The sequence below is a fragment of the Phaethon lepturus genome, unplaced genomic scaffold (genome assembly GCF_000687285.1).
Source record: "Phaethon lepturus isolate BGI_N335 unplaced genomic scaffold, ASM68728v1 scaffold32516, whole genome shotgun sequence".
NCBI lineage: Eukaryota > Metazoa > Chordata > Aves > Phaethontiformes > Phaethontidae > Phaethon > Phaethon lepturus.
This window is the reverse complement of record NW_010548842.1, coordinates 9669-33736: the sequence shown is the minus strand read 5'-3', so window position 1 is coordinate 33736 and position 24068 is coordinate 9669. Positions and strand designations below refer to the sequence as shown.

At 36.8% G+C, this 24068-nt stretch overlaps 1 protein-coding gene across 1 annotated transcript in view; it reads left to right on the top strand.

The window, feature by feature from the left end:
* Nucleotides 1-929: 929 nt before the first annotated feature.
* Nucleotides 930-24068, top strand: part of TEX9 (testis expressed 9) — a gene marked incomplete at its 5' end in the record, with an annotated part of 23235 nt that continues 96 nt past the window's right edge. The window contains 9 exons of the mRNA XM_010290102.1: nt 930-993; nt 2531-2601; nt 6296-6344; nt 7323-7408; nt 8909-9084; nt 12935-13017; nt 15422-15595; nt 19791-19925; nt 20414-20560. Coding sequence (XP_010288404.1) covers nt 930-993; nt 2531-2601; nt 6296-6344; nt 7323-7408; nt 8909-9084; nt 12935-13017; nt 15422-15595; nt 19791-19925; nt 20414-20560 — 985 coding nt within the window. The remainder of the gene's footprint in view (nt 994-2530; nt 2602-6295; nt 6345-7322; nt 7409-8908; nt 9085-12934; nt 13018-15421; nt 15596-19790; nt 19926-20413; nt 20561-24068) is intronic.

Below are 24068 nucleotides of genomic sequence, written 5' to 3'. Positions count from 1 at the left end.
CCTGTCACCTCAGCGTTACCCCGCTCGCTGCTGGCCGTCCTAACGGAGCTGAGAGTTAATGCCTTGTATCAGAGTCCCTCAGCCAGTTGCCCCAAAGCGTACAGACCTGCGTACCAAAAGCAATGTCTCGACTTTCCCCCGCGCGGTACAGTCTTCCTGCCGCCGTTCTACACAGGCGCCTCAGGGCAGGCTGGGCGCTGCTCTAGGCCTCGCTGCGATCCCGCAGCATCGGGCATTAGGTTCTTCCGCATTTAAAACACTGACATTATTTTTATATTACGAATATATAAGTGCTTAAGCCTGCTAAAAAAGAAATCTTAAAAGCTCTAAAGCTTGTGACAAGCGCAGTGAAAGCCCATTTAAAAGCACTCGCTCTCCGACCTGTCACTTCCCAGCCCCTGTGAATGGTGAGGATGTACAAGGAGCCATGTCTCAAACCCAGTCACACTGCATGAAAAGCTGTAAGTGAAGCGTGCAAGAACACAAGCTTATTTTAACCTGTACACATGTATAGCGACACATTCTAATTATGTGATCAAGTAATGTCATCGTACACGACTCCTTCCCCAGCTCCTGTGGCTAGGTATACCTAAAGTAAGGACTGTGTTAAAACCAGAAAGAGTTAAGGAAATAAAGAAGTAAAATATGTATTAAGCAATGACATGTCCAAAAACTAGGACACCCTTTACCTCTCAGAATTATAATCTAAACCTTGCTTTTGATGGGTAGAGGTGTTTTATTGCTATTGATTTGACAGAAACCCAGGAAATTGTTGAAACTTAAATTTTTTAATACCTTGAACACATTTCGGTGTTTCTTCGTAGGATTTATTAAAATTTCACTTAGTTCAGGCAGAGATACTGTCGTGCTTACATTTATTTATTTTAAATCTTTCAAAAACTCCATGACCAGCATTCTTACTCTTTCAGGCGACTGAATGCAGAATTAGAAGCAAAAACAGAAAAACTGGTGCGTCAGGCTGAAGAATTAATGGTGAGTAGGTTATTCAGGCCGTTACATAACTTAGCCTTGGTTCACATGCACACAGGGTCAAATTTCAAAAGAAATTATTTAGACCATGACAACTAAAAGTATTTTGGTTTCAAATGCAATCTAAGCTTTTCATTTATTTTTTTCAAAATTGTAAACTTCTACTAAAAACACATCCAGAAGTAGTTTTTATATAATTTCATCAGGTAGGTAGATGTTCACATAGATGTGTAGAGCGTTTGTGCAGATAAATACATAAAAACACATTAAAAAAACCTGTTTATGATGTTTAAGAGAAGTATCTGTAGATGATTTTATGTGTTAAATACTAAAAAAATTTAGTATTTGAAAACCAGATACTGTTGCAATAACATCCTAGTGAAATAGCATCTACATTGCTCAAGCTGAAAGAAATACAAAGAACAACCACTATAAATAGAAAATATGTAGTTACTAAGAAGGAAACTTTCTTAAAACAGAAAAATTTCCTGCTTATTGTCAGTATTATCTCTTAATATTGGTGTGTCTGTGTACCAGATACAGTCAAGTTTTTATATGAAAGTCGGACAAATTAAAAAAGGGAATGGGGAGGCATGGTTTATACCCAAAACAGTTTGGAGAAGGTGTTCTGTTCAAATAAATAAGGCTTAAATATCAAATTATTAAGTCTTCTGGAAAGCTATATTTATATGCACTTTTCCTACTGTTGAAACTTCACTTTTATGTCCTGTGAAAACATATTCTTATCTTGAGCTGTGGCAAGCTGAGGCTAACTGCTTGGCATTTGAACAGAAGCAGATGAAGCATCCAAAATAGCATCTACTCTCTTTCCTTTAAAAAACAGCAATAAAATACCCACTTTTTTTTTTTCCCTTCTCTAAATACGGCAGAAGATCACATATTCTTAGGATACTTAATATACCACATGGCACTGCCAGATTGTACAGATATACATTTAACAACAAAAGAAAAACAGTCTAAGTTTTTAACAAACAAACAAAAAATACCACCAAACAGGACAACGGCATTTTGTTCTGGATAAGGCTTTCTAACTGTAACTTAGCAACATAGAAGCTATCTGAACATTCAGACTGAATTGTTCTCTAAAGTACATACACCGTATCAGTGTCCAATTGTGATCATATTGCATGAATAAAGATTTATTTTTAAGGCTTATTGCACAATATGCAAAATTGAAAATTTGTTCCACCTGTTGTGCATTTGCTACTCCTATATTTCAGAGAAAAAGGAGGGACGGTAACAGCATCTCAGATGACATTAAGCTGGGCAAAAGTTTTACAGGCAAAAGGCAATTACATGTTGTGGAGCAGAAATAAATGTTGGGGGATAGCAATGGCATTTTAATTTTTAGTCATCTTTTCCTGTGTTTTAGAAGTACTTTTCCACAGTAGACTATATTTTCCATTCTTTTCCATAGTAGACTATGGTTGTTGTGATCTGTGATTTAAGAATATGTACTTAATCTTGAATGGATTATATTCCTGGCAAATTGGCTTTTTTTTTTTTTTTTTTAATAAAGAAAGGCCAACAGGAGATACTGTCTAGGCCAGTTTCAGTACAGACTAAGTCATGTGAAGACAACAGACAGAGGTATGTGCTTTACAACTGCTGCATATAATTTGTGGGGAATCTTTCACACTGATCCTGTACACCCTGAGTTGCGCCCTAGTCATGGTCCTGTTTTATCTATCTTTGCAGCATGCTAGATTGGTGGAGTCTAAATTTTTTCCTATAATTTAAAAAAAATGATACTAAGTAAACATTGTTCCTTGTTATTTGAAGGAAGTCTTAATTTTGCTGAAATGTTTTATCTAGGATGCTGAGTAGTGTTGACATCTGTAAAAAAAGCAAGGTAAGGTAACAGGCTTCTTTGCAGTACAAAACGGTAGACACTCAGCAGTAGATGGTTTTTAACCAGTTCAGCTGATAAAGTGAAGCAGTAGATACTGGTTCACATTTAACTTGCCCTAAATGTTCCTGGGACAGGAAGTGCGTGATAAAAAACCCAAACGACAAACACACACAAAAACCTAAGAGAGACAAACATTCAGCTGCCACCCTCTGGAATCTGGATATCATTACACTTCTGAGGCCGACATACCTTTGGCCTGTATGACCATACGTACGGCTGTGGGGTTTGGCCTGTATGTTCAAACCCGTTAGCTCTAGAGTGGGTACATAGCCGTATTTACTTAGTTGTTCAAGGGTTTGTGTATTGATAGTACAGGAAGTGGGTGAATTTAAGATAGACTAATACATAGTTTATCAAGGATCTGATGTGGTAGGTTCCTAAATTTATGATGCCACTAACCTGGATAACAAAGATACAGGGCCAGACTACAAGGTGCTTCGAATGTTAAGCTGCAGTTGGGAAACTGTTTTGAAATAGTATATATGAAAGTCTGCTAGAGATGATCAAATAGTTGCTTTTGTGCAGAGTAAAGCAAAAACAAAAAGTGAGGTTTTTTGTGAATATGAAAGGGTTTTTCAGTACACAGAAGGGTGTGACAAGAAGTCTGTGATCGAAGCCTGGCTATACTAGCAAAAGTTTGCTACTATAGTTAAAATTATTCCTGAGTTATTTTAAAGCTGTATCTGTCAGTTGTAGAGGGGGGAAAAAAAGACCCAAATCAAAAAACCCCTCCATGTGTTATCAGTATAGTCATGCTTTGCAAACAAATTCTGGATCTTGCTTTAGTTTTATGTTCTGTTAGGTGGATTTTGAACAGTAGACAGAAGATTTTTAAGAACTTCAAACTGGAGTTAAGGTATAGGGCTGTTCGAAGTACATATGTACACACACACATAGATGAAGTAATGTGATTGGAGGATTCAGCCCCACAAAGGATGTTAACAGGTTTGATGGTATATATTTGAAATAAATGAGAGTGTTGGAAGAATTAAAAAAGAAATTGGCAATTAGCATGTCAGAGTAGCAGCTGATCTACCGATTACCAACATAAATTAAAACACCTTAAAACCACCACAGTCTGTGTTCTGATAAACATTTATGTGCGAGAAGAATTGTAATCTCATGCTGTAGTGAACAAAATTAGAGATCTGTGCTAAGAATTAGGCACACTGATTATCCATGAGTGAACATTGAGGCCGTTCAATTAGATTAGTTCCAAGTGTTTAATATTTAATTAAAAAAAAATAATTCAAAATTGTGGAAGCAGGCCATAAATCTAAAGGAAGCGCTTGAGATATTTTTGAAATATCCATTTGAAATTTCCATTGATTCCTTTAAGAAGAATGAACACTAAAGCAACTGGAAAGAACGAGAGAAATTGAAGCAAAGAAAGAGGTAGTATCAGGGTGAGGGGGCAGAAAGACAGCTTGAGAGAAAAAAAAATGAGTAAGCAAAGTTAAAAAAAAGGGCAACAAATATTTTAAGTCACTCTCCAAGTCAGTGTATATTTTAAAATAAGTCACTCTGGAGGTTTCATAGCATTACTTTTGCATAGGAGCTTGAATTACTTGAGTTACGTAGAGACAAAGCAGCTCCAGTGACACCACATTGAAATCAGCTTTTGTTTACACTTTCACTCTTCAGAGCATTGCCAGGCTTATGGCGATGGGAACCGTGTGCGCATGGGCAAGCACGCTATAGGCTTTGAATAGGCTTAGCGAACACAAAGGGTTTGCTCATGCACATGCATCTCTTGTTTACATGCAGAGATGGAATTGTTAAACATTAGCTTCTGTTTCAGTGTTGCCACAATCCTCTAGCTACTTATTTGTATACCTTTTCATAATTTACGCATTAATTTCACTTACCAAACAAGGATAGAACTGTATTATGAGGTTTTAAAAATGAGTTGTCATGTATGGGGAAAAGGAAAGAAACCATTAAGTTTGAGGAATTTAGTGAACCATGAGGGGTTTGTTTTGTTTTGCTTCGTTTGTTTTTTAAAAAAGGCGGCTGTGAAACAACAGTTATAGTAGGAACAAATTAGTCTATTGATGGAAAGAACATTATTGTCTTCTTGAGTATAGAAAGTGTTGTATTTTCATATTTTTTAGAATAACATATAACTGCTATTTCTGTGGCAGCAAATCCTCACCCTCTGCATGCCTCTACAGCTAGCCAATAGGAAGGAAGCATGAGGAAAATAGGCTAAATAGACAAAAACTAATCATCCTATTCTTGAAGTCTGTTGCCAACCACACACAGATGATTTCTCCAGGTTTTTTTTGGATTAATAAAATCTGGAGCTTTGTGCAGATAATTCTTGTTGATGAATGGATGTCTGTGAAATTTTTAAAGGCAAGATCTAAACATTTGCTCAAATCAGCTGGGCAAAAAAATTGAGGTGACGTGACATGCCTGAAATTTAAATTTTATTCCAAATCTTTTTTAAGCCAGCATTTTAGTTGAAGTAAAAAATTATAAAGGGTAGTGCAAAAAGTAGCCTTTCAGTGCAATAACCAAGATTCACATATCTCATTCTGAAAACAAAAAAGTTGCATATATGACAAGAAGCTTGACCTGAATAGTACACAGCATGCTAAAATTTTCTGAGTGTTGCCAGCAGATTTTAAAAATAATCATTTAACCTGAAGTTCAGTTACTTAAGAAGCCCCATTTTCAGCCAAATAAGCAGATAAGAAAGCTGCTTTTTTTATTCCTGTTTTTTTTAATCTGTAAAATGGATACAATATTTGTAATATGTATTTCAAAGAAAATGTTGATTAATTTATGAATTGCTCCCACCTCATATTCACTTGATAGTCCCTGTCAATTGATTTGACAACAGTCAATCTGAGCATGCAATTGCATTCCCTCTTAGGATGTAGAAGACACTGGGTTTTATCTTCATTTTCTTTGTATTAATTCAGGGATTTGTATGTCAGGTAGGCGTATTAACCACTGAGCTGTTGGTGATCTTTGGTAATGGACTGTCAGTCTCTCTTGTTGAAGCTGGTAATACTCTGAATACTGGCTAAGTATTCCCTGGTACAGGGACTCATTGATCTAATAAGCCAGTAGTTGCAGCAGTTGCCTGAATTGCAAGAGATGAGATTCAGATTCTGATATATAAGTAGACTATTGTATTAGATACCCTAGACTCATCAGGTGATATAGATAGCAAATGAGGTAGGATGGAGAGACAGAGAATGAGACTGAATTTATGATTGAACTTAGTATGTTCCCACCTTAACTATACTGTTTATTCTAGTCATAGAAAATGTTCTTCTCCTGATTGATGGGGAGGTTGAATTTTTATTGTAAAATATTTATTTTGTTATACATGTTCAGTGATTCTTTTTTCTTCTGCAGAGGTCTGCTCTGTCCTGAAGTGTTGTCTCTTACACACTCACATGCCAAGGTATCAAAGTCAAAACTGTCCTGGTTAATTTATCTTCTAGTATAATTTCCACATATTGCTTCTGGTTTTGAGGCTGTGCTAAACTGGGGACTTACATGGGTGGGAAGCCAAAAGGAAATGATGTTCAAAGCAGTGCTACAGGGACGGTGTTACCAGGGTTCCTCAGTGCCACTGCTGATGAAGTGAACTGGCATCATGTTTAATTTTTGTGTTCTAAGTTTCCTCATCTGTAAGGTATTGACAGAACTGTTCGATGTTTTGAACATCAAATAAAGAATTCCAAGTGCAAAATATTAGAACACAGTTAATTTCTTCCTTTTTCCCCTTCCCTCCCCCACCAGTATAATACTAAAGGCAGTACTACTGTTGTCTAGGTGTAATAATGAACGAGTAGTCAAAATAACTGAATACAGGAAGGGAAATACAATTACATTGAGTCTTTCAGGAGGTGAACTAAAGCTTCCAAAATACTGTCTTCAGTTATTTATCAGAATACAGTAGAAAAAAGCCTCATTTTTGAAGGGTATTTGAGTGGAAGTAACAAAAATATTGTTAGACCTTCCTTCTACAGGGAATTTATAAGATTAAAATAATGCAAAAAAATAGCATGTTTTTGAAGGTATGATAAGCATTTTTTCAAAGAAATGCACTCTGTTGACAGTCCAATAGTTAATATCTTCATAATGCATGTGATGCAATGCCTTGCATGAGCATGAATTTATTATGTGTGCACAAACTCCCACAAGCAAATGACTATTGGATGTGTTATAATTTGAGGATACGGACATGAAAGTTGCAAGATAAAGACAAGTGCAAATGAAACTGGAAAACTGTGCTTTGAAAGTCTGAAAAGCATACTTTGAAAAGTATCCTTCAGTCTGAATGAATGAAAAAAAAAAAACCCAACATGAAAACCACTAGAAAAAAGTAATTCCTAATAATTAAAAAACCCCACTACTTTCTGAAAAAAATTTGTAGCCAGCAAACAAGAAGAAATGTGCTTCCATGCTTATGGCTCAGAACAGACCGGACTCTGGAAGTAAGGGAAAAAGAACAACTTCAAGGTATATTATAATAATCTCCTTTTGTTTGTAATAAAATATGTTAGTTACTATTTTTGTCTATTAGGTTATTTTTATTCACGTATGCTTCTACATTTATATATATTTGTATAAATAAATGTTATCAAATTTTTGGTCCTCCTCAGTAAGCTCCACCATGTAGCTATCTGTTTACTTGTGGAGAGCACAAAAAGTTTTAGGCAATATATGTGATTAATATTGCAACACTGAAACTGTTGCTTCCTGTTCAAGCACTTCTCAAGGCTGACAGTTAAACTGTTAAATCCTACAGGGGAAGGATGCCTAATGAGCGTGCATGTGGGAAATACAACATCTGAGGCAACATGAGAGAGCACACTTAAGTGGTGCACTCATTTGTGATCAGACTTCTGATGGGAAACATGAGGCCCTCGAGGGTCTTCCCTATTTTGGTGAATTTTGGGCTCACAGGACAAGAGAGTTGCTAATAGTACCACAGCTTTCAGGGGTTTCAAGCTGAAAAGCTTCAGCTCTGTAGATCACAAAATTCAAGGTCGTAAAAGCAAGACATTGAGATATGGACAAAGAGAAGAGAAATGCATAAAATCCTGGGTGGAAATTAAAACTGCCACAGGATATGCCCAAATACCAAAATAGGGTGAAAATTGTCTGCAAGGTGGCAGAACACAGAACTGACACAGGCCGAGGTTGTCTTTGAGGACTTGGGAGTCACTTGTGGACCCCTTGGACGTCCACTGGGCAGCTCAGGGGAAGCTGTAATGCAGGCACCACATCATGAGATTTAGAAGTGCAGATACAGGACCTGCAGGGTGAACCCAAAGTTGTGGGAGAAAGTCGGCAGCTAGAAGGAGTTTGGAGGCTGCACTGGGTTGAGGATATATTGGAATAAGAACTTGGGAAATCCTGTGGGAACTAATGTAATCTTTTTATAAAAGAAAGCTGACGAGATACCCCGTGTAGCAGATGTGTCACATACCTTGTGTTTTGGTTTTATGAAAACTTTGGTATCTAGCATCAATGAAGTTTCCTAGACCAGGCATAAAGACACAGATATTGTGGTAGTGAGGTAGGAGTATAGCTAGAGAGGACAGAGTTCTAGAAAAGTCATCATGCAAGGGGGAAAAATAGCAGAATTTAAGGCAGAGGACAGTAGCTAAAGGCAAGAGAACATTCCTCTGTTTCTTTCTTTTACTCTGATTTAGTTACAAAGTTGTTGGATGAGAAGACCATGCCAAAATCTTCTCGGTAGAAAATGGTACTGTTTCTCTGCCTCCTACATTATAACATGTAAAATCCTGTAATTGTTTATGTGGAATGTGGTAAAGGTATCTTACATAAAGAAAATGAGAAATTCCAATCAATGCATCTTTCATACAAATGCAAGCAATGAAATTACATTAGGTAAATAACTCTGTATACTCTTAAAAATAGCAAATATGCTATATTTTTGTAATTTTTTTTTAAAATTAGAAATTTAACATCTAGGGTTTGGGTTTTTTTTAGTTCAAAAATAAGAAACCTAGAAGTACAAAGTGCTGATGATGTTGCAGTACTGGAAGATTGCATAGATGTTTCTTTAGCAAGAACAAGCAAAACTGAAGAAGAACTAGAGAGAGGAGGCCTACCAAGTTGTGTAGATGATGATATTATTACAAGCGTTGGAAATGAAATTGGAGCAGGTAAGTTTCCTCCCATGGTTAAGTACTTTTATTCTTACTTCCTGACTGTTAGAAATGGGTTCTCCTTGGAAAAAAAAAAAAAGAAAAGTTTCTGTAGAAATTACAAGGAATGCTCTAAAGCCTTTTAAGTTAAAGGAAAAGAAAAGGAAGGTTTTTCTTCTTTATGTAGTCCTAGAGGAAGATCAGGTCACATATGGAAAAAGTGAATTTTTGTCTTGATTTCCACCTTTGTAGGAAGACATTTGGATGGTTAGATATGTTGAATATGTACATAACATTTGAATAATTTCACTGGGGAAATAGAAATACATGATGCTTAAGTTTTATTTCCAAAAAGATGAGCTTCAGTACTTCGCACAGATTCAGCCTTTGAAGGACAAAGCCTTTCCTCAGATCAGTGCTGTGGATCTTAGTAAGTGGCTTAAATGAAGTAACATTTTGGCTACAGTGCTTGAATGAAATTCCTCCAGATACTTTCCCTCGCCAAATGGTGTGTTTATGTTTGTCCTAGGAATACGGTAGGAAAGGGGGTTGCAGCATTTGCCAGTGAAGCTAAAGGCATGATGCACATCTGTCTTCTTGGCTCTGGTGTGATAAAAGTGGGTTTATGTAGCTCCTTACAATGCTAAAGCAAACATGAAGTCAGATTCACTCCAGTAGTACAAAGTGCCCAAAACCTCTTCCTTTAGTCGAACAGCTTGATGTCAACAAGCATGCCAACAGAGAACTAGCTTGATTTCCAACCTCATGTAATTCTGGGCAAGTCTTCTGTTAGTAAGTCTCCCAAACCAGATCCTTGGATATCTTTTTATAGTTCTTGTTCCTGAACTAAAAAGAAATTGCTTTGGACTGCATTTGGAAGCTTAACACCAAATAAATTCACATAACTCAAGAAGAGCTGGTGTCTAGTAATCAGATCTTGTGGACCAAGGGCATGTATTTGAGTGTTGAGAATTGTTTCAGTAATGATAAAATGAAATGAAAATACTCAGGATTGATTTTGGCTTTTTAAATTTGATATTGACTATTTAGAACACTCTAGGCCTCCTTAATATGCTAAATAAGTTATTGCAGAGCATGCTAGCAGTGTCAAATTCACAGAACAGTTACAGTTTTCACAAGGAAGTAGCTGTGGGTACCAAATAGGTCCTATTACAGAGTGGGCTGATCCCTTAGTGGAAATCTCCTAGTAAAGGATTCCTTAGATTTATGTGCCTGTTGGACTTTTTAGGCCAACATGCTGATAAGGTTCCATAGCATTGTCCTTTCTCTGAGCTTCTCACAGTGCTCTTGCAGGACTTCGGTTCATATCTTTATGTCATGATCACAGGTTATCACAGTACAGCCATTTTTCTGCCAACACAATAGCTTACACATTATTTTTCTGCGGGGCTGTTTTTGTGGGTTATAACTCAACGCTACAATAACAAGCAATGATGGAATCACATAGACATGTAGAAGGCTGAAGATGAAGCTCTATTTTTATCTAATAGACCCTCACACATATGGACAAAATAACTGAACACGTTGTCACGCTTCATGTTAATCTTCAGATTATCTCAGAAGTTCAAGACTTTTTTTTTTTTTTTTTTTGGTAGGGTATCACAACCCCTCAGATGTCCTTTTCTTATTTACTATTCCCTCAACTGTTGGTTACTTTATAACCAAGCCAAATGATACCCTCCCAGCCTCATCAGGTGATTAAAATTGACCAATTAGGAAGCTAATTGTTTAATTATTTTTACCTCCTGTGAGAATTCAAACTAATTTTGGATTCTAGCCGCCTCTTAAGGCTGATCTGGTTCTAGTTGTGCTCTTGGATTTTCAACAAGATTTGCTACTAAGTGCTCTTAATGACACAGAGCTGCCTAAGGCAGAAGAGAAGTTGTTTGTGAGCTAATAACTGAGTAGAAGAGGAAACAAAATGCTAAAAAGAAACAACCAGTTTTTGCAAGTAGTTTTATAGTCCTAGAGTGATCTGTCATGGAGCTTATGTTGTTCAATATACAGAAAAATAACCTGGAAAAAAGGAATGCTATCTGTTAAAGAAATTTGTATATGAAACAATGATTCTAGGATAGTCAAAGCTGACATTGAAGCGTTGTAGAAGAATCTCGTAGTACTGAGTGAGGTGATAGAATGGAGGTTTATGTTCACTATTAAAGAGTGCAAAGTAATGCCGACAGAAAAAACAACTCCAATTACATCTACTTCTGAGTGGGATTGTTCAGTTATTACTAATTAAGGCATCTCCAAATAGCATAAGCCTGCTGCTTGTTTACAGTGGGCAGGGCAAATTGATTGTTAGAAATCGTTCAGAAGATAACAGAAAGCACAATATTGTACTGTTATTATTATGCTATTATATAATTGATGCTACCCCTCTTGAGTATGACACATGGTTCTAGACACCCCGTCTCAAAACCAGGATGTAGAACTAGGAAAGCTACAAAAAAGAGTGCATAGTAGCTATTAGAAGCATGGAACAACTTGAATTTGAATCTTGAATTTGAAAACAAAACAATTGAGGGCAATATGAAAGACTCTGTAATGAAAACAGTAATGGTAAAGGGAAAGCTGTCTTTTTGTAATGCACTAGTAAATGCCACATTAAATTGGATTTAAAGCAAACTATACAAAGTGTTTTTCTTTCACATAATGCATAATTAAATTAGCCAACTCATTGCCACAGGATATTGTGAATGCCAAACTACAATATACTTTATGAAGAAAATCAAACAACTTAGAAGTACATGAAAAAGAGTATTAAACTTGATGGCTTCAATATGGTCTCCATCTTAGGATAGCCACTAGCTGCTGGAAGCTAGCAAGGATATAACAGGGGGGAAAAAGTCAATCTGTGTCTTATTTTTTCATGGTGTCTTCCTAAATCCTACTTATTATTGGCCTCTGCAGAATTGCAGCTTAAGCTGCATTTGACAGTTGGTAAGGGAAGGTGGGTGAAATAAAAAGAATTCCTTTTACAGCAGATGAGCACATTTACCCATCCATCCTTCCACATTCAGCTCCAGATACTCTTCCTCCACTTAATTTTTTTCCCCTTGTACCTACTGTGAATAATGGTTATTCCTGTGTTGCTCAACTTGATCCTTGTACTGTTTCCATGCTTTGTGCCTGTTCAGGGGGAGTTCCTTGTGAATGATCTGGGGAAAGGGTGGGGAACAGGGAGTAAACGAGCGTACTGTTCACACACAGCTTGTTTTGTTGTGACAGTAGTATGTTTCTTAGCTGTCCAAGAGCAAGGAAGTACTTCATTTAGAAAAAAAATCTGATTAAATTGGTTTAATTTTAAACTATTAATTGAATAATGTTAGCAGTGTACTTGAAAAAAGCACAGACTACTGTGTGGGAGGGGTATTCACCTATTGGGAGGGTTTTGCAGTCTACATTTAATTCCTTGTTGTGAGCAGTTTAAAACTAGTTTGGGTGTAACTACACAAGTTACAGCTACAGATTGATTGTAATGTAGACATTCCCTACAATATAGTTTTTTTGACTTTAGTCTCAAGGAATGCTGTTATGTATAGTGTTATGTGATGAAAGTTTCCAATAAATTTCAAGTTTAAGGATTATGAGTCTCTTACATTTTAAAGATGTCTAGTTCACTCATTACAAAGAAAAATCTATATAAAACTTTGCCTAAGAATGAGAAACTTGCAACATTTATTTAGAAATCTGTGTTTTTATTTGCCTATTTGTCTTTAATACAAAAAATGTAGTGTGTTTTTAAAAACAAGATGAAAGTGAGTGCTTACATCAGTCTTGCTTCTTTTCTGCATTGAATAATGAGTACTTGTGGATATTAAATGTTAACTTTTTATGTTCACAGAAGCTGAAATCAGATTTCTTAAGGCAAAGTTACGTGTTATGCAGGAAGAGCTGAATAGCGTAGTGTGTGAATGCAGGAAAAAGGTAAGAGCTGAGTTTTTTTATCTCTAGTAATGGAGTAGGTTCTCCTTTAAGAAATAATCACAACAGAATTCCTCTCACCTTTCCTTTTCAAGTGTTAATTGCTAAGGTTCTATTTTTTCAAATTTCCGAAGAATTTAGAGTCAAGAATAGCAATTTCTGTATAAATGTGACCTTGGGCTAAAAGCTTGTGAAATATACTTAATGGAAAAAAATTTGATGCAGGAAAGAACCACTGGGAATGAAGACTTGCCCCAGCTGTAGGGACACTGTGGTGCTGCAGAGTGCCCTAGGCATCACTGCTGGGAAGGAGAGCATTTCCAGAGCCTGAGAAAAAGGAGGAGGATACGGTAGCAGTCAAATCCAGATTTGGGTATACAAAGGGAAGATTGAGTGGCGCCCAGAGCTGGGTGATGGGAGGAGAGGGATGTTTAGGGCAGAATGAAATTAAAAAAGCTTGCAAAATTTAGTCAGGTGCTTTAGGTGTCCTTGGTGGAAAAAACTCTGGAAACCACTGATCCGTGATCCACCTTAAGGGGACTGTTGTGAAACAGAAATCAGGCTTTCTCCGTTCTCAAGATTACACTTGCTGCAAAGGACTGTGTTTGGAATTATATATTTGGGCAGATCAGACTGAAGTTAAGGCAATATGAAGCTACACTGGTATTTTAGAGTGTACTACAAGTGAATTTTATGATCTGCACTGTCTGGCAATATGTTTTCAGTTGATGCTCAAACATCTCTTGAACTGTAAAATCTTAAATAGTTTGTGTCTGTCTGCCAGAGGGATCACCTCTTTTTCATGCATTTGTAATCAAGCAAGGCTTTTGAACTAACTTTCCATTTTAAACAATTAGATTATTCTTAGTTATGGTCTTTTCACTTCAGAAGGCCTTTTTCCACCTACTCCCCAGGCCCAGATCTGATGATGATATTCAGAACATATGGCAAACCACCTATGTGTTTTCTCTCCAGCTTTTAGTGTAGAATTAAGGAGCAGGGTGATATTAAATAAGTTTTTAAGATCGGTACCTGGAGAAGATCTTTAGAAGGAATTAGATTTTTATATTTTGTATCTGTACTTTACTTCATTCTTGTCAATACAGTTGTTTCTGCATTTCAATACTTTTTATGCTGTGATCAGAAGAAAGTTGTTACATGAGATTTTAATGAAATTTTCATTTTCCAATCAAATAAAATTTTGTCAGTAGCTATTGAACTTCATCATTTCGTGCCAGAAGTACTGCAGATTTCAGTTATATAGCTGATGACAGAAGACAACCTTATACCTAATCTTGTCCTGCTCCCATAGCACTCAGTATGTAAATGTATAATTTTTGGGTACTAGTTTCTCTGGTGAGTAATTAACTTTGTTACATTCAGAAGTTCACAAAAATTTCATATTGGCAAAGTCTTGAGATAGATTCTGGGTTTTGTTCCAATGCACAGTCCAATTATTATAAGAAAGCAGTAAATCTGTTTTAAATATGAAGAAGGGGGAGTTTCTGAGGTGCCTGCGGTCACATGAAACTTAGGGTAAAGCACATATATTTCCCAGGTGAGAAGCATGTATTCCTAGGGGTTGAGAAGACAGGAGAGAGAGACTTGTTTTCATAGAAACTCCCTTTCTGTATGTGCCTTGATTTCTTTTTATTAAAGAAATGAAGGGGATAATGTATCTCTGAAATAACCTACAGTAGTACTCACTTATAATGTTTAAAAGGTTATAAAAGAAAAATGCCTTGAAATTATAATGCTTAATGTGGGATGTAATTGCCAGTAGGTCATGAAGCTAATACAGGATTCACTTCATCTTAAGAGAATTTTGAATTTGAATACTTGATGTATCCTGCATCATTAGCTTGCTTTTAAGTCAAACCCAGATAATCTCCTAAAACATAATAGATGGATTTATCAGTAATTATATTCTTTTCTTTCTCCCGGAATTTTTCCTAATGTGTACATTTAGCTATTCTCACAAAAATGTCACAAAATATCTATGTGCCACTGTTACTCATATTGTTCTATAACATTTGGATAGTTAGTTCTCAAAACCTTTGAACTATGAGAAATTAAATGTTTTACATGCCGCTGCAAGTCAGTTCCAAGTAAAAGGCTGCAGAAAATTAAATGAGAAAAGTGTTACTGGTTTTGAAATATTGTCCTGATAAATTGGTGTTTTGTTTTCTTAGTTTGTCTTAGTTGTTTCCTTTCTCAAAATAGTTGTAAAATCCATCATGAGGGATCTAAGCATTTAAAAATAACATAATCTAAAAAAATTGTTATCTCCATACCTACAATGTATATATTTTTTACTGCCTTTTATTACAAAATATTACTATCGCATTATCCTATTGCTTCCTTGCAATAATTTAGTTGGGTTTTTTTGCTAATTACTGTCAAACAGGATGATGAAAATCAGAATTTAAAATCTCGGCTTAAAGATACTGAAGAAGAAAACACCAGACTGCAAAGAACAATCAGTATGCAACATTCTCAGGCTGAAAAGTACAAAACGTTGTCACAAGAGGCAAACAAAAAAAGTGAAGGGCTACAACAAGAAGTCATTGCGCTAGGAAAGGTATTGCAGATATGTCTCATTTATCTCACAAAAGAGAAAAAAAAAGCGTCGAATCATCCTCTGTACCCTAGTTTGATAGATGCATATCCAGTGATCCCATTAGCGTTTCTATCTCTGATAACAGTTTTAGAAACTGTATTTTTTAAAGGTCTAATCACTTTTTTAAAGGAAGAAGTAATATAGTTTGCTAATTGCTTTTCTTTTGCTTTTACAATCATATATTTCTGTATTTTAAAATTAAATTCTTGCGTAAAAGAGCTGCAAGAAACAAAACAACCTTTTCAGAAACTGCCATCAAATTCACAAGGGAATCTTGAAAAATACAAGGAAATGTTATTTTTCTGGTTTTAATTATAATTGTTTAAAATGACTTCTGGTAATAAGAGTGTTATTGTAAACTGTAGAACCTGGTGAACATTTTAAAAAAAGCACCTGGAGCTTATATTAGTATCTTCTACAGGTAGAGAAAGGGATGTGTCTTTGTTCTTGAAAACGGACTGTTTGAAAACCAGCCGCTCCAGTTTGGATGAATCAAAATTAACCTGGCTCCTGCTGTAGGCCACATATGCAAAATTGTATACGTGCCTAGTTGTAGCAGATGGCCTGCATACACAGCTTGCTTTGTTTGGAACTTAGTCTAAGAGCAGCATGTGTTTTTCTTTAATTACTCAGAGCTAGAGAGGTTGACTTCAAAATCATGTCATACATACAGTATTGCGTAGTACACGTAATATAACCAGGAGAATGTTTCACTTAAAAATTTTGGGGAAAACAGAACACAACTCAGCCTAACAAAGTCTCATTATACTTCCGTTAAATCACACTAGGCATTTATGTAGGCATGCTTTCATCTTAACGTTATGTAGTTCTGGCATTTGAAAACTAAAGTGTTCTAAGTTTGTGTGTTCATTTTGTGCAGACACTTGGAGGTTTTAAGTTCCCTTAAATAAGTACACTGATTGTTGATTCTGTCAGGAAAATACTGAATAGTAGCACTCGTACTACTCATCGGCTCACAGTAAATCGGGCTAAGAAACTTAGAAAGTAATTTAGTTCACCCTCTTAAACCAAGACAGCATAGGTTATATCCAAACCATCCTGGACATAAGTTTGTTTAACCTGTACTTAAAGCCTTCTGTGATGGCAATTTCCATAATTTCCTTAGCCAGTCTATGCTGGTTCTTGTACACAGTCACAGTTAGAAAGTTTATGCCAGAGGTTAGGAGATGGCTGTTGTGATGAAAAGTTTATTTGCTTCTGCTGTACAGCTACCATATCCAAAATATGGTCGCTTTCCTCACTTGTCTTTGCTCTAGATCTGAGTTCCTTCAATTATTCCTAATAGGTTGTGTTTTCTAGAATTTCTCAAGGTTACTGATTAGACATGATCGTGACAAATAGTGGTAGTTCTTTAAAATACTCAGAAGGCAAAAAAGGCAGGTATATGTCATGAATGGTTCTCTGCTAATTCAGAAGTTATTTTACGTATTTTTTTCTGATATAAAAAATTACCTAACTGCCAAAAACATGCATTTAAAAATCTTTTCGCAGTAATTGCTTAAATCTCCTATGGACTTAGCAATCTGAAAACTGTTTTATTCTTTAGGTATGAGGTATTATTCAACACTATATAATTAATGTAGTTGTAAGTGAGTTCTAGACAATGTTTAAAAATAATTTCCTGTGAACATGGGCCCAAATTTGTACTGCTGTGCCACTAAACTCTCAAGACTCATACTTTCAATCTAGAGAAAGTTTTCTGTACAGTTGAGATAGCACAAATGTGCCTTTGATTTTTGGGCTTTTATTAATTTTGTTGTGATTTCTGTTGCACATAAATGATAGAAGACTTAAGTTGTGACAAGTGCTTTCCCAAGCTTCCTTAGATTTTCAACAATTCATGCAATTTCACTAATCCCCCAGCTACTTTTTTTTGTGTGTGCCTAGGCAAAGATTCTCACCTAGTTTTCACAATTTACCTGAGACATGGTAATTAGTCTGTGATTTTTACATTTCGTTCTTTTGGGTGTTTGGTCTCTGTGAATGTTTCTGCTGGAACACCCACCTCAGGCAGCAGCTGAATTTTGATGCTCCCCCAAAATTCTATCCTCTTCTTTCCAGCATTCCTTTTTTTCTCCATCTAGTTGATCTAATAAATGGTATCACCTCTCCTGTCTTTTTTCACCACCTGTCTACAAGAACATTCCTTCCTCTGTGTTCTCTCTCACTTGCTAGTTCAATTTATCCAAGCTACAATGTTGGATAAAGGTCAGGGAAACACCAAAGTTGTGCTCTTATTCCTTTTAAGCCTTTGTGCAGGAATTGTATAATTTGCCTTGAAGGAGGGCTTGATGTTAAGCAAACGTTCTCTCTCAAGTGTTTTTGGGGTGGGCAGGTGTTGCTGAGCTTTCTAAAGATGGAAGTGCTGTGTATGCCTGCTGCTGGGAGGGTTCCTCAGGGATGAGCTCTCTGGTGTCACTCCCCTACTGATATCCAGGTGCCCCAGCCATGCCAGAACAGTGGAGAAAGTCCAGAGGTTGAAATGGAATGCAGTTTTAGAACATAGTGGGTTTTTCCCCTCTTAGAGAAACACATGAGACAATTAATCCAGCTTTTACTTAAAGTTTTGAAGAATTGGCAGAAACCTTGCCTATTTACAAAATTAAATACTTATTTCAGGCATTTTTAAGATGAAAAACATTGAGTTGAATATATTTAACAATATACCCTCACTGGATGACTTGCAAAAAAATCCTTGATAAGGTATTATATATGGCAGCAAGTGTCAAAAAGAATTATTAGAATTCTTTCATTAAGTGATGTAACTAGCTGATACATAATTTGCATTGCATGCAGACTGTTTTTTTTGTCATTAAATGCCTGAAAGCCTGTATTCCAAAGCTTTTCCTATTAATGCAGAATAAAATACATAGCATGAAATATTTAGTTGACCCTATTCACAGCTCCATCCTCTTGATACAAGACAAAGAGGTTTGCATGCTGTGCAGCTTGTTTTCTGCTGCCCCACTAGCCAGGCTTTTACCCACTTTTTTTTAGTCAATCGGATGGACAGGTTAGCGATTAAATTAAAATGTGAAGCAACATCAGGTTTTGTGAACTCTTGGAGGAGACACGTTCCCCAATAGCATTTTGGAGGATTAGTGAGATGCATCTTGTTGTCCTATTTTCTTCATCCATTTTGGAGAAGATTCAAAGTTTCCCAGAAATACCTGCTCCAGTCATAACTTTACCATAACGTTTTTGCTGCATACACTTGTCAGTTAGTATGTGTTTCTTGGATAAGTGATGTGGAAATTAGAAGCAACCACCACAAGAGCTGAAGAGCTGGTGTGGAATTGAGAAAATGGAACAATTACTCAGAAATAAGGCAGTCTGAGGGTAAAAGTTTAACAACAAGGCCCCCTTCTCTACCCTGATTTGGTTAAAAGAATCTTTCTGTGCCCATTACTAAAAATTTGATAGTATTTTTAAAAAAAAGTCTCTTTTTCATAATGACAAGATGTGCTCTTTCTGCCAGAATTGTTTATTTCTTCTACTTTGTCTTTTATCTATATTCCCTGATCTTTAATCTCATTATTCTGTTCCTCAACTTGGTCTCTTTTTCTTATTTCCTCACTTACAGCACTATGAAATACTATCATCAGAGATGAGGAAACTGTTTTGATTGTTGCCATAAACACTTGATGAACTGGTTTCTGCCAGATGAAATAGTTACTACCCTCAGCCATCTTCAGTAGTCTGCTTTAACTTTTTGTTGCTATTTGCCTGTAGTAATCTCTGGAAAAAAAGGGTAAAAGGAACAGGTGGGAAGAAGCAGCTGGCAATACTAGCCACCGTTCCACAATCTGGCACAGAGGGGACATACCAACATTTTTTTCTCTTTTTCTGACTGAGCATACAAGGTTTTTCAGTCAGTCCTGTGGTCTTACGTGATCATCCCCACAATTATTCTAAGAGAAGTTTAAAACAAAGGTGAGAAAGATCCCTTTTGAAGATTTCAAAGGAGAAGGGGATGTTTTAACGGTGGAATTAATTGTCTCTGAGACAGGCCAAAGAAGTCCACAGACTCTTCAGTTTTCAAGGGTAAGCTTTGCTGTAAATGTGTTGTCTACATGGGATTCATCAAAATAGCATTATTGATAATGTTTGTTTTTATCCTTTCCTTCTTAAATAGGAATTGGGGAATCTAAAGCGTGTACAAAAGCAGGCCGCAACCAGTCACAGTGCAACGGAGGTTCGCTTAAACAGGGCCCTGGAAGAAGCAGAAAGGTATAAAGTGGAGCTGAATAAACTGAAGCAAAGTAACAAGGTACAGTGGCTTAGGAAAACAAGTTCCAATCTGTAATCACTCAGTAAAGCTAGAATGAGACAAAAGGCTTGATCAGCTTTGTAAGTGTTGTGTATCTTACAGGCAGTCCTAAAATTAGCTTAGAACAAGTCAGCAAAGGGCTTGATACATTATCTTGGACAACGCTACTGCAAACTATGCAGGAGGAAGAAATGTACAGAATGAAGTTATAGCCTTTCTGATTTTCCCCATTTGTGTGAAAATTAGATGTGTTTAGAAAAAGGGATAAGTATATGTACACACCTAATACATACACAGGCAAACCATGGCTGTTATCCTTGAGATTTTACTTTCTTTTTTTAAGTTTTCATGTGGGAATATGTTGATTAATGGCATTTCTTTTCAGAAATGTCATGTGTGGCTACTGTTTGTCATTTTGTTACGTAATGCCAAGTTTCAGTGGTTAAAGCACCACTTTCATAAATTTTCTCCTTTTCTTCCCATGGTAGGATGTAGCTGACCAAGAACTTAAAACAATTGAAGAATTAAAAACAGAAAACAAGAAACTGCAGAAACAAAAAGGAGAGCTAATGACAGGTTTCAAAAAGCAGTTAAAGTTAATTGATATTTTGAAGAGACAAAAGGTAAGGACCAGAGTACTGTTACATTTCAGTTAACAACCTCTAGCTAAATGTGTCTGTCGTCAGGTAGGGTAATGATGTAAACTAGAGACCCAAGGCTGGAAAGTTTCAATGCAAGGGAGCAGCACTTGTATTAGCGCATATTGCTAATGTTTTGTTTTCTAGCAAAGGCTGATCTTCTTTCCAATTGACTCCATTCCTAACTTGGAGCATATCCTGTTACGGTGAAGGATTGCTACTGCCATGCTTTAGGATTGAGAGTATCTATTTGTTCAAGAGCAAATACTGTTCAGGTAATAACAGCAACTCCCTTTGGTGCTGTGTCAGTAGAATCCATTTTAGCACACAAGATATTCCCCCCCCCCGCCCCAGCATATTACTTGTCGTATCAGCAGCTGTAACATCGTGCTCTCTCAGGAATGAGCTTTCAGATCTACGTTCTTGCCTGGGTTCTCAAAATGGGTTCTTGTCTATTAGCATTGTTTCTTTTTATTTATATTCTGAGTTGTTCTAGACATGTACAATTCTGTCCAGGTGCAGATCTCCTTGTGCGTCTGACAAAAAAAAAAAGGAAAAAAAAAAAAAAACAAAGAGAGAGAGAGAGTCCTTATCCTAGCTGTGAATTTACTAGATTGAAGGAGGGGAGTTGCTCTCCATCCTTTTGTAATTCCTGGAATGTCACGCATACTTTGAATCACACACGACATAGTAACATCTGCATGGGTGTTCCCACCCACACTGCACTTGCAGCTAGCCTTATTCTGAAAGTCTACCTTCTTTCATTCTACATTCATTTCCTATCTCCCTCAGGGCACAAAACGGAGGGCAGGGGCTACCTACCACCTTTTAGTTGCTTTAGCAGCTGAAGCTGCTATGGAATAGAGGATAGATACTTGCTGACAATTCATGCTGAACAATTAGTGATACAGCTTTCAGAGAAGGGTGTTGTAGTGAAAAGTGGATTAATACTTAATCTGATTTTAACATCATCGAGTGCTTCACCTCTAATTGCGTACTCTGCTGAATCTAGCACGATTCATTTCATTTCGGGATGGAGTTTAACACGCTGCTTTTTGCACTCTCAAACCAACGCTGTAAGAGAGTTAAAGCAAGCAATGCATGGTGAGTTGTTGAGCAGAAGCGCCTTAGAAGGGCCAGCCTTTGAGATAAGAAAATAGAACATTGGGTTTATCCTTTGAGCGCTGCAGTCATTACCAGACATTCTGTAAACACTCTGGAAGGTAACTGGGCCCCCCTAGAGGAAGAATAGTTCTGTATGAAGTGGCAACTTCATGTAACAAAATACACATACCTATCCTAAGAATTGGGAATCGCGATATGGAAGTACACCCTTCAATCCGGAATACCTCTCCAGCACAGGACACGGGAGGATAGGTAACTGGAATATGTGGAACTGGGGCTGGTCGTGCATTTCCAGTGGAAGGGAATTTTTCTGGCAGTAACAGGATGCACAGGAGATCTTGGGGATTCATCTAACAGAAAGAGTGCTAGCTTAGCCTTTGGCTGGCCTTTCTAGCCCTTCCAAGTTTATTTTGAGAATAAAAAAAACATACAGCATTCACTCAAAACATACTCTATACATGAGTTCGCTGAAATGGGTGTCAAAGAGCAATATTTCTGTTTGGCTGTGAACCAAAAACATAGTATCAGATAAACTTACAAAACTTCATTAAATATATTTTAGAAAAATTACGAATACCGTATCAGAACTGCAGATAGTAGAGGAAGCCACTTAACATTTTTTGTAAGAAAAGGTATTTACTCACAGAAGAAGGATGCTGTTAGTTCTCCTTTCAGAACAAACTACAATGGGAAGAACCTGAAAGAGAATGGCACTAACTCTGCCTTTTGTAACTTCTGGCAGAGGGGAGGGGCAGCTAAAGCTCACGTGTGCTCAATATAGATCATCACCTCCAAGCCTGCTTCACATGAGCCTTTTGTTGAATGAGTGAGGGAAACCTGATTTGGACCATTTGTGTAGCATTGGGGTGGCAGATACAGGTGCATGTAGCAGGTACAGCCTGAAGGTGAGGATATGCTACCACATGAAGCACAGTAAGAGTAAAACAATCCCAAAAGGTATTAAATATCAGTAGTAGGATGAGTTACAGCCAGCAGCAAGTAGTTGCTGGTGTTCCAGTTTGTCTCTTCAGAGCATTCTCCACTTGTCTTGAGAGAGAGAATTTAATAGAAAAATCTTTGTTTTAAAAGGGATTAAGGGAAGTTAGTCTGAGCTTTACAGAGCTGGAGGGTGTTACACTGCCTGTGGGAACCGCAATATGCTTTGCTGTCGTTCTAAGCTGACAATATGTTTATATATAAAAAACCCCACAACAGACTCCTTGTGGACATGAATTATTTCCTGTTCTTCAAAACTTAAGCATTTTATTAAAATTTGCAGTAAAAACGATTTAGCTGGGACACTTTCCACTGTGAATGATGATAGGTAGAGATTATACTTCAGTGTGGTGATGAGGACATGTGGCACAGCTGTGACCTCTGCTGTGACATCAGCTGGAACCCAGGGAGCTTTCAGGCTTTCTGGCTGCTGTGCTTTTGATTGGTAGTTCCGTGCAAATACACTGACCCTTCAGTACTTGTTTTTTCATTCATCCTGGATGACCTGATGTAATTTTCCCAAGCAGTTGCATTATTTGAACAGAAAATACCCTTGTTACAAGTTTGTAAGTGAAAAAGTTCTGTTTGTTCCTTTCAGTCTTTCATTTAAAATAATGTGCTATGTCCTTTGTAGTGGACATACAAATTCAGACTGCTGTATGACTTTTAAACATACACATATGTACATGTGTGTGTGGGGGTGTACGTGTGCCATAATGGACCATCGATGGTCCAGATATGGTGTGTGATACATGGCGACACAGGTACCACTGGTCAGCTCCAGGTATTTCTCGTTAAGGTATAGTACAGTTACTCTTTTTATGCTGATCATTAATGGTGTTACCTTATTTTGTTAAAATCCTCCTTTAGCATTAAATCATGCATATTAGAAGTGCTAGCATGCTGAATCTTAATGATGTATTGGATTTGTCATAGCTTTAAAGTTAAGCTGTATATTGATCAGTTTGAAAGAAGGTATACTGGTTTTCTTATACATGTTCTTTAGAGGTCACAAGAGTTCTCAGATTTTCAGTAATTTTTCACCTTTCATTAAAACCAAGGTATCTATTTTTAATGCAATATAAGGAACTAAGAAAAGCTATTTATTGGTCCTGTTTTACTAGAGCTGAAAAAGTTGCAATGTTTAGCATGAAATTTATCACATTAACCCTACACTATAATTTTTAAGGAAAAAATATGAATAGCAGCTTCAACTTCAATGTTCAACACTGAACATCCATCAAAACCATAGTACAGAAAAACAGAATGGTAGATTTGAAGCCCCTTTCAGGCATCTCAGTTGTACAGGATTGTGTATTGGTCATTCACACTATTTTACCTTCCCCTCCTAATTTTTTTTTTATATATATATATATATATTTTG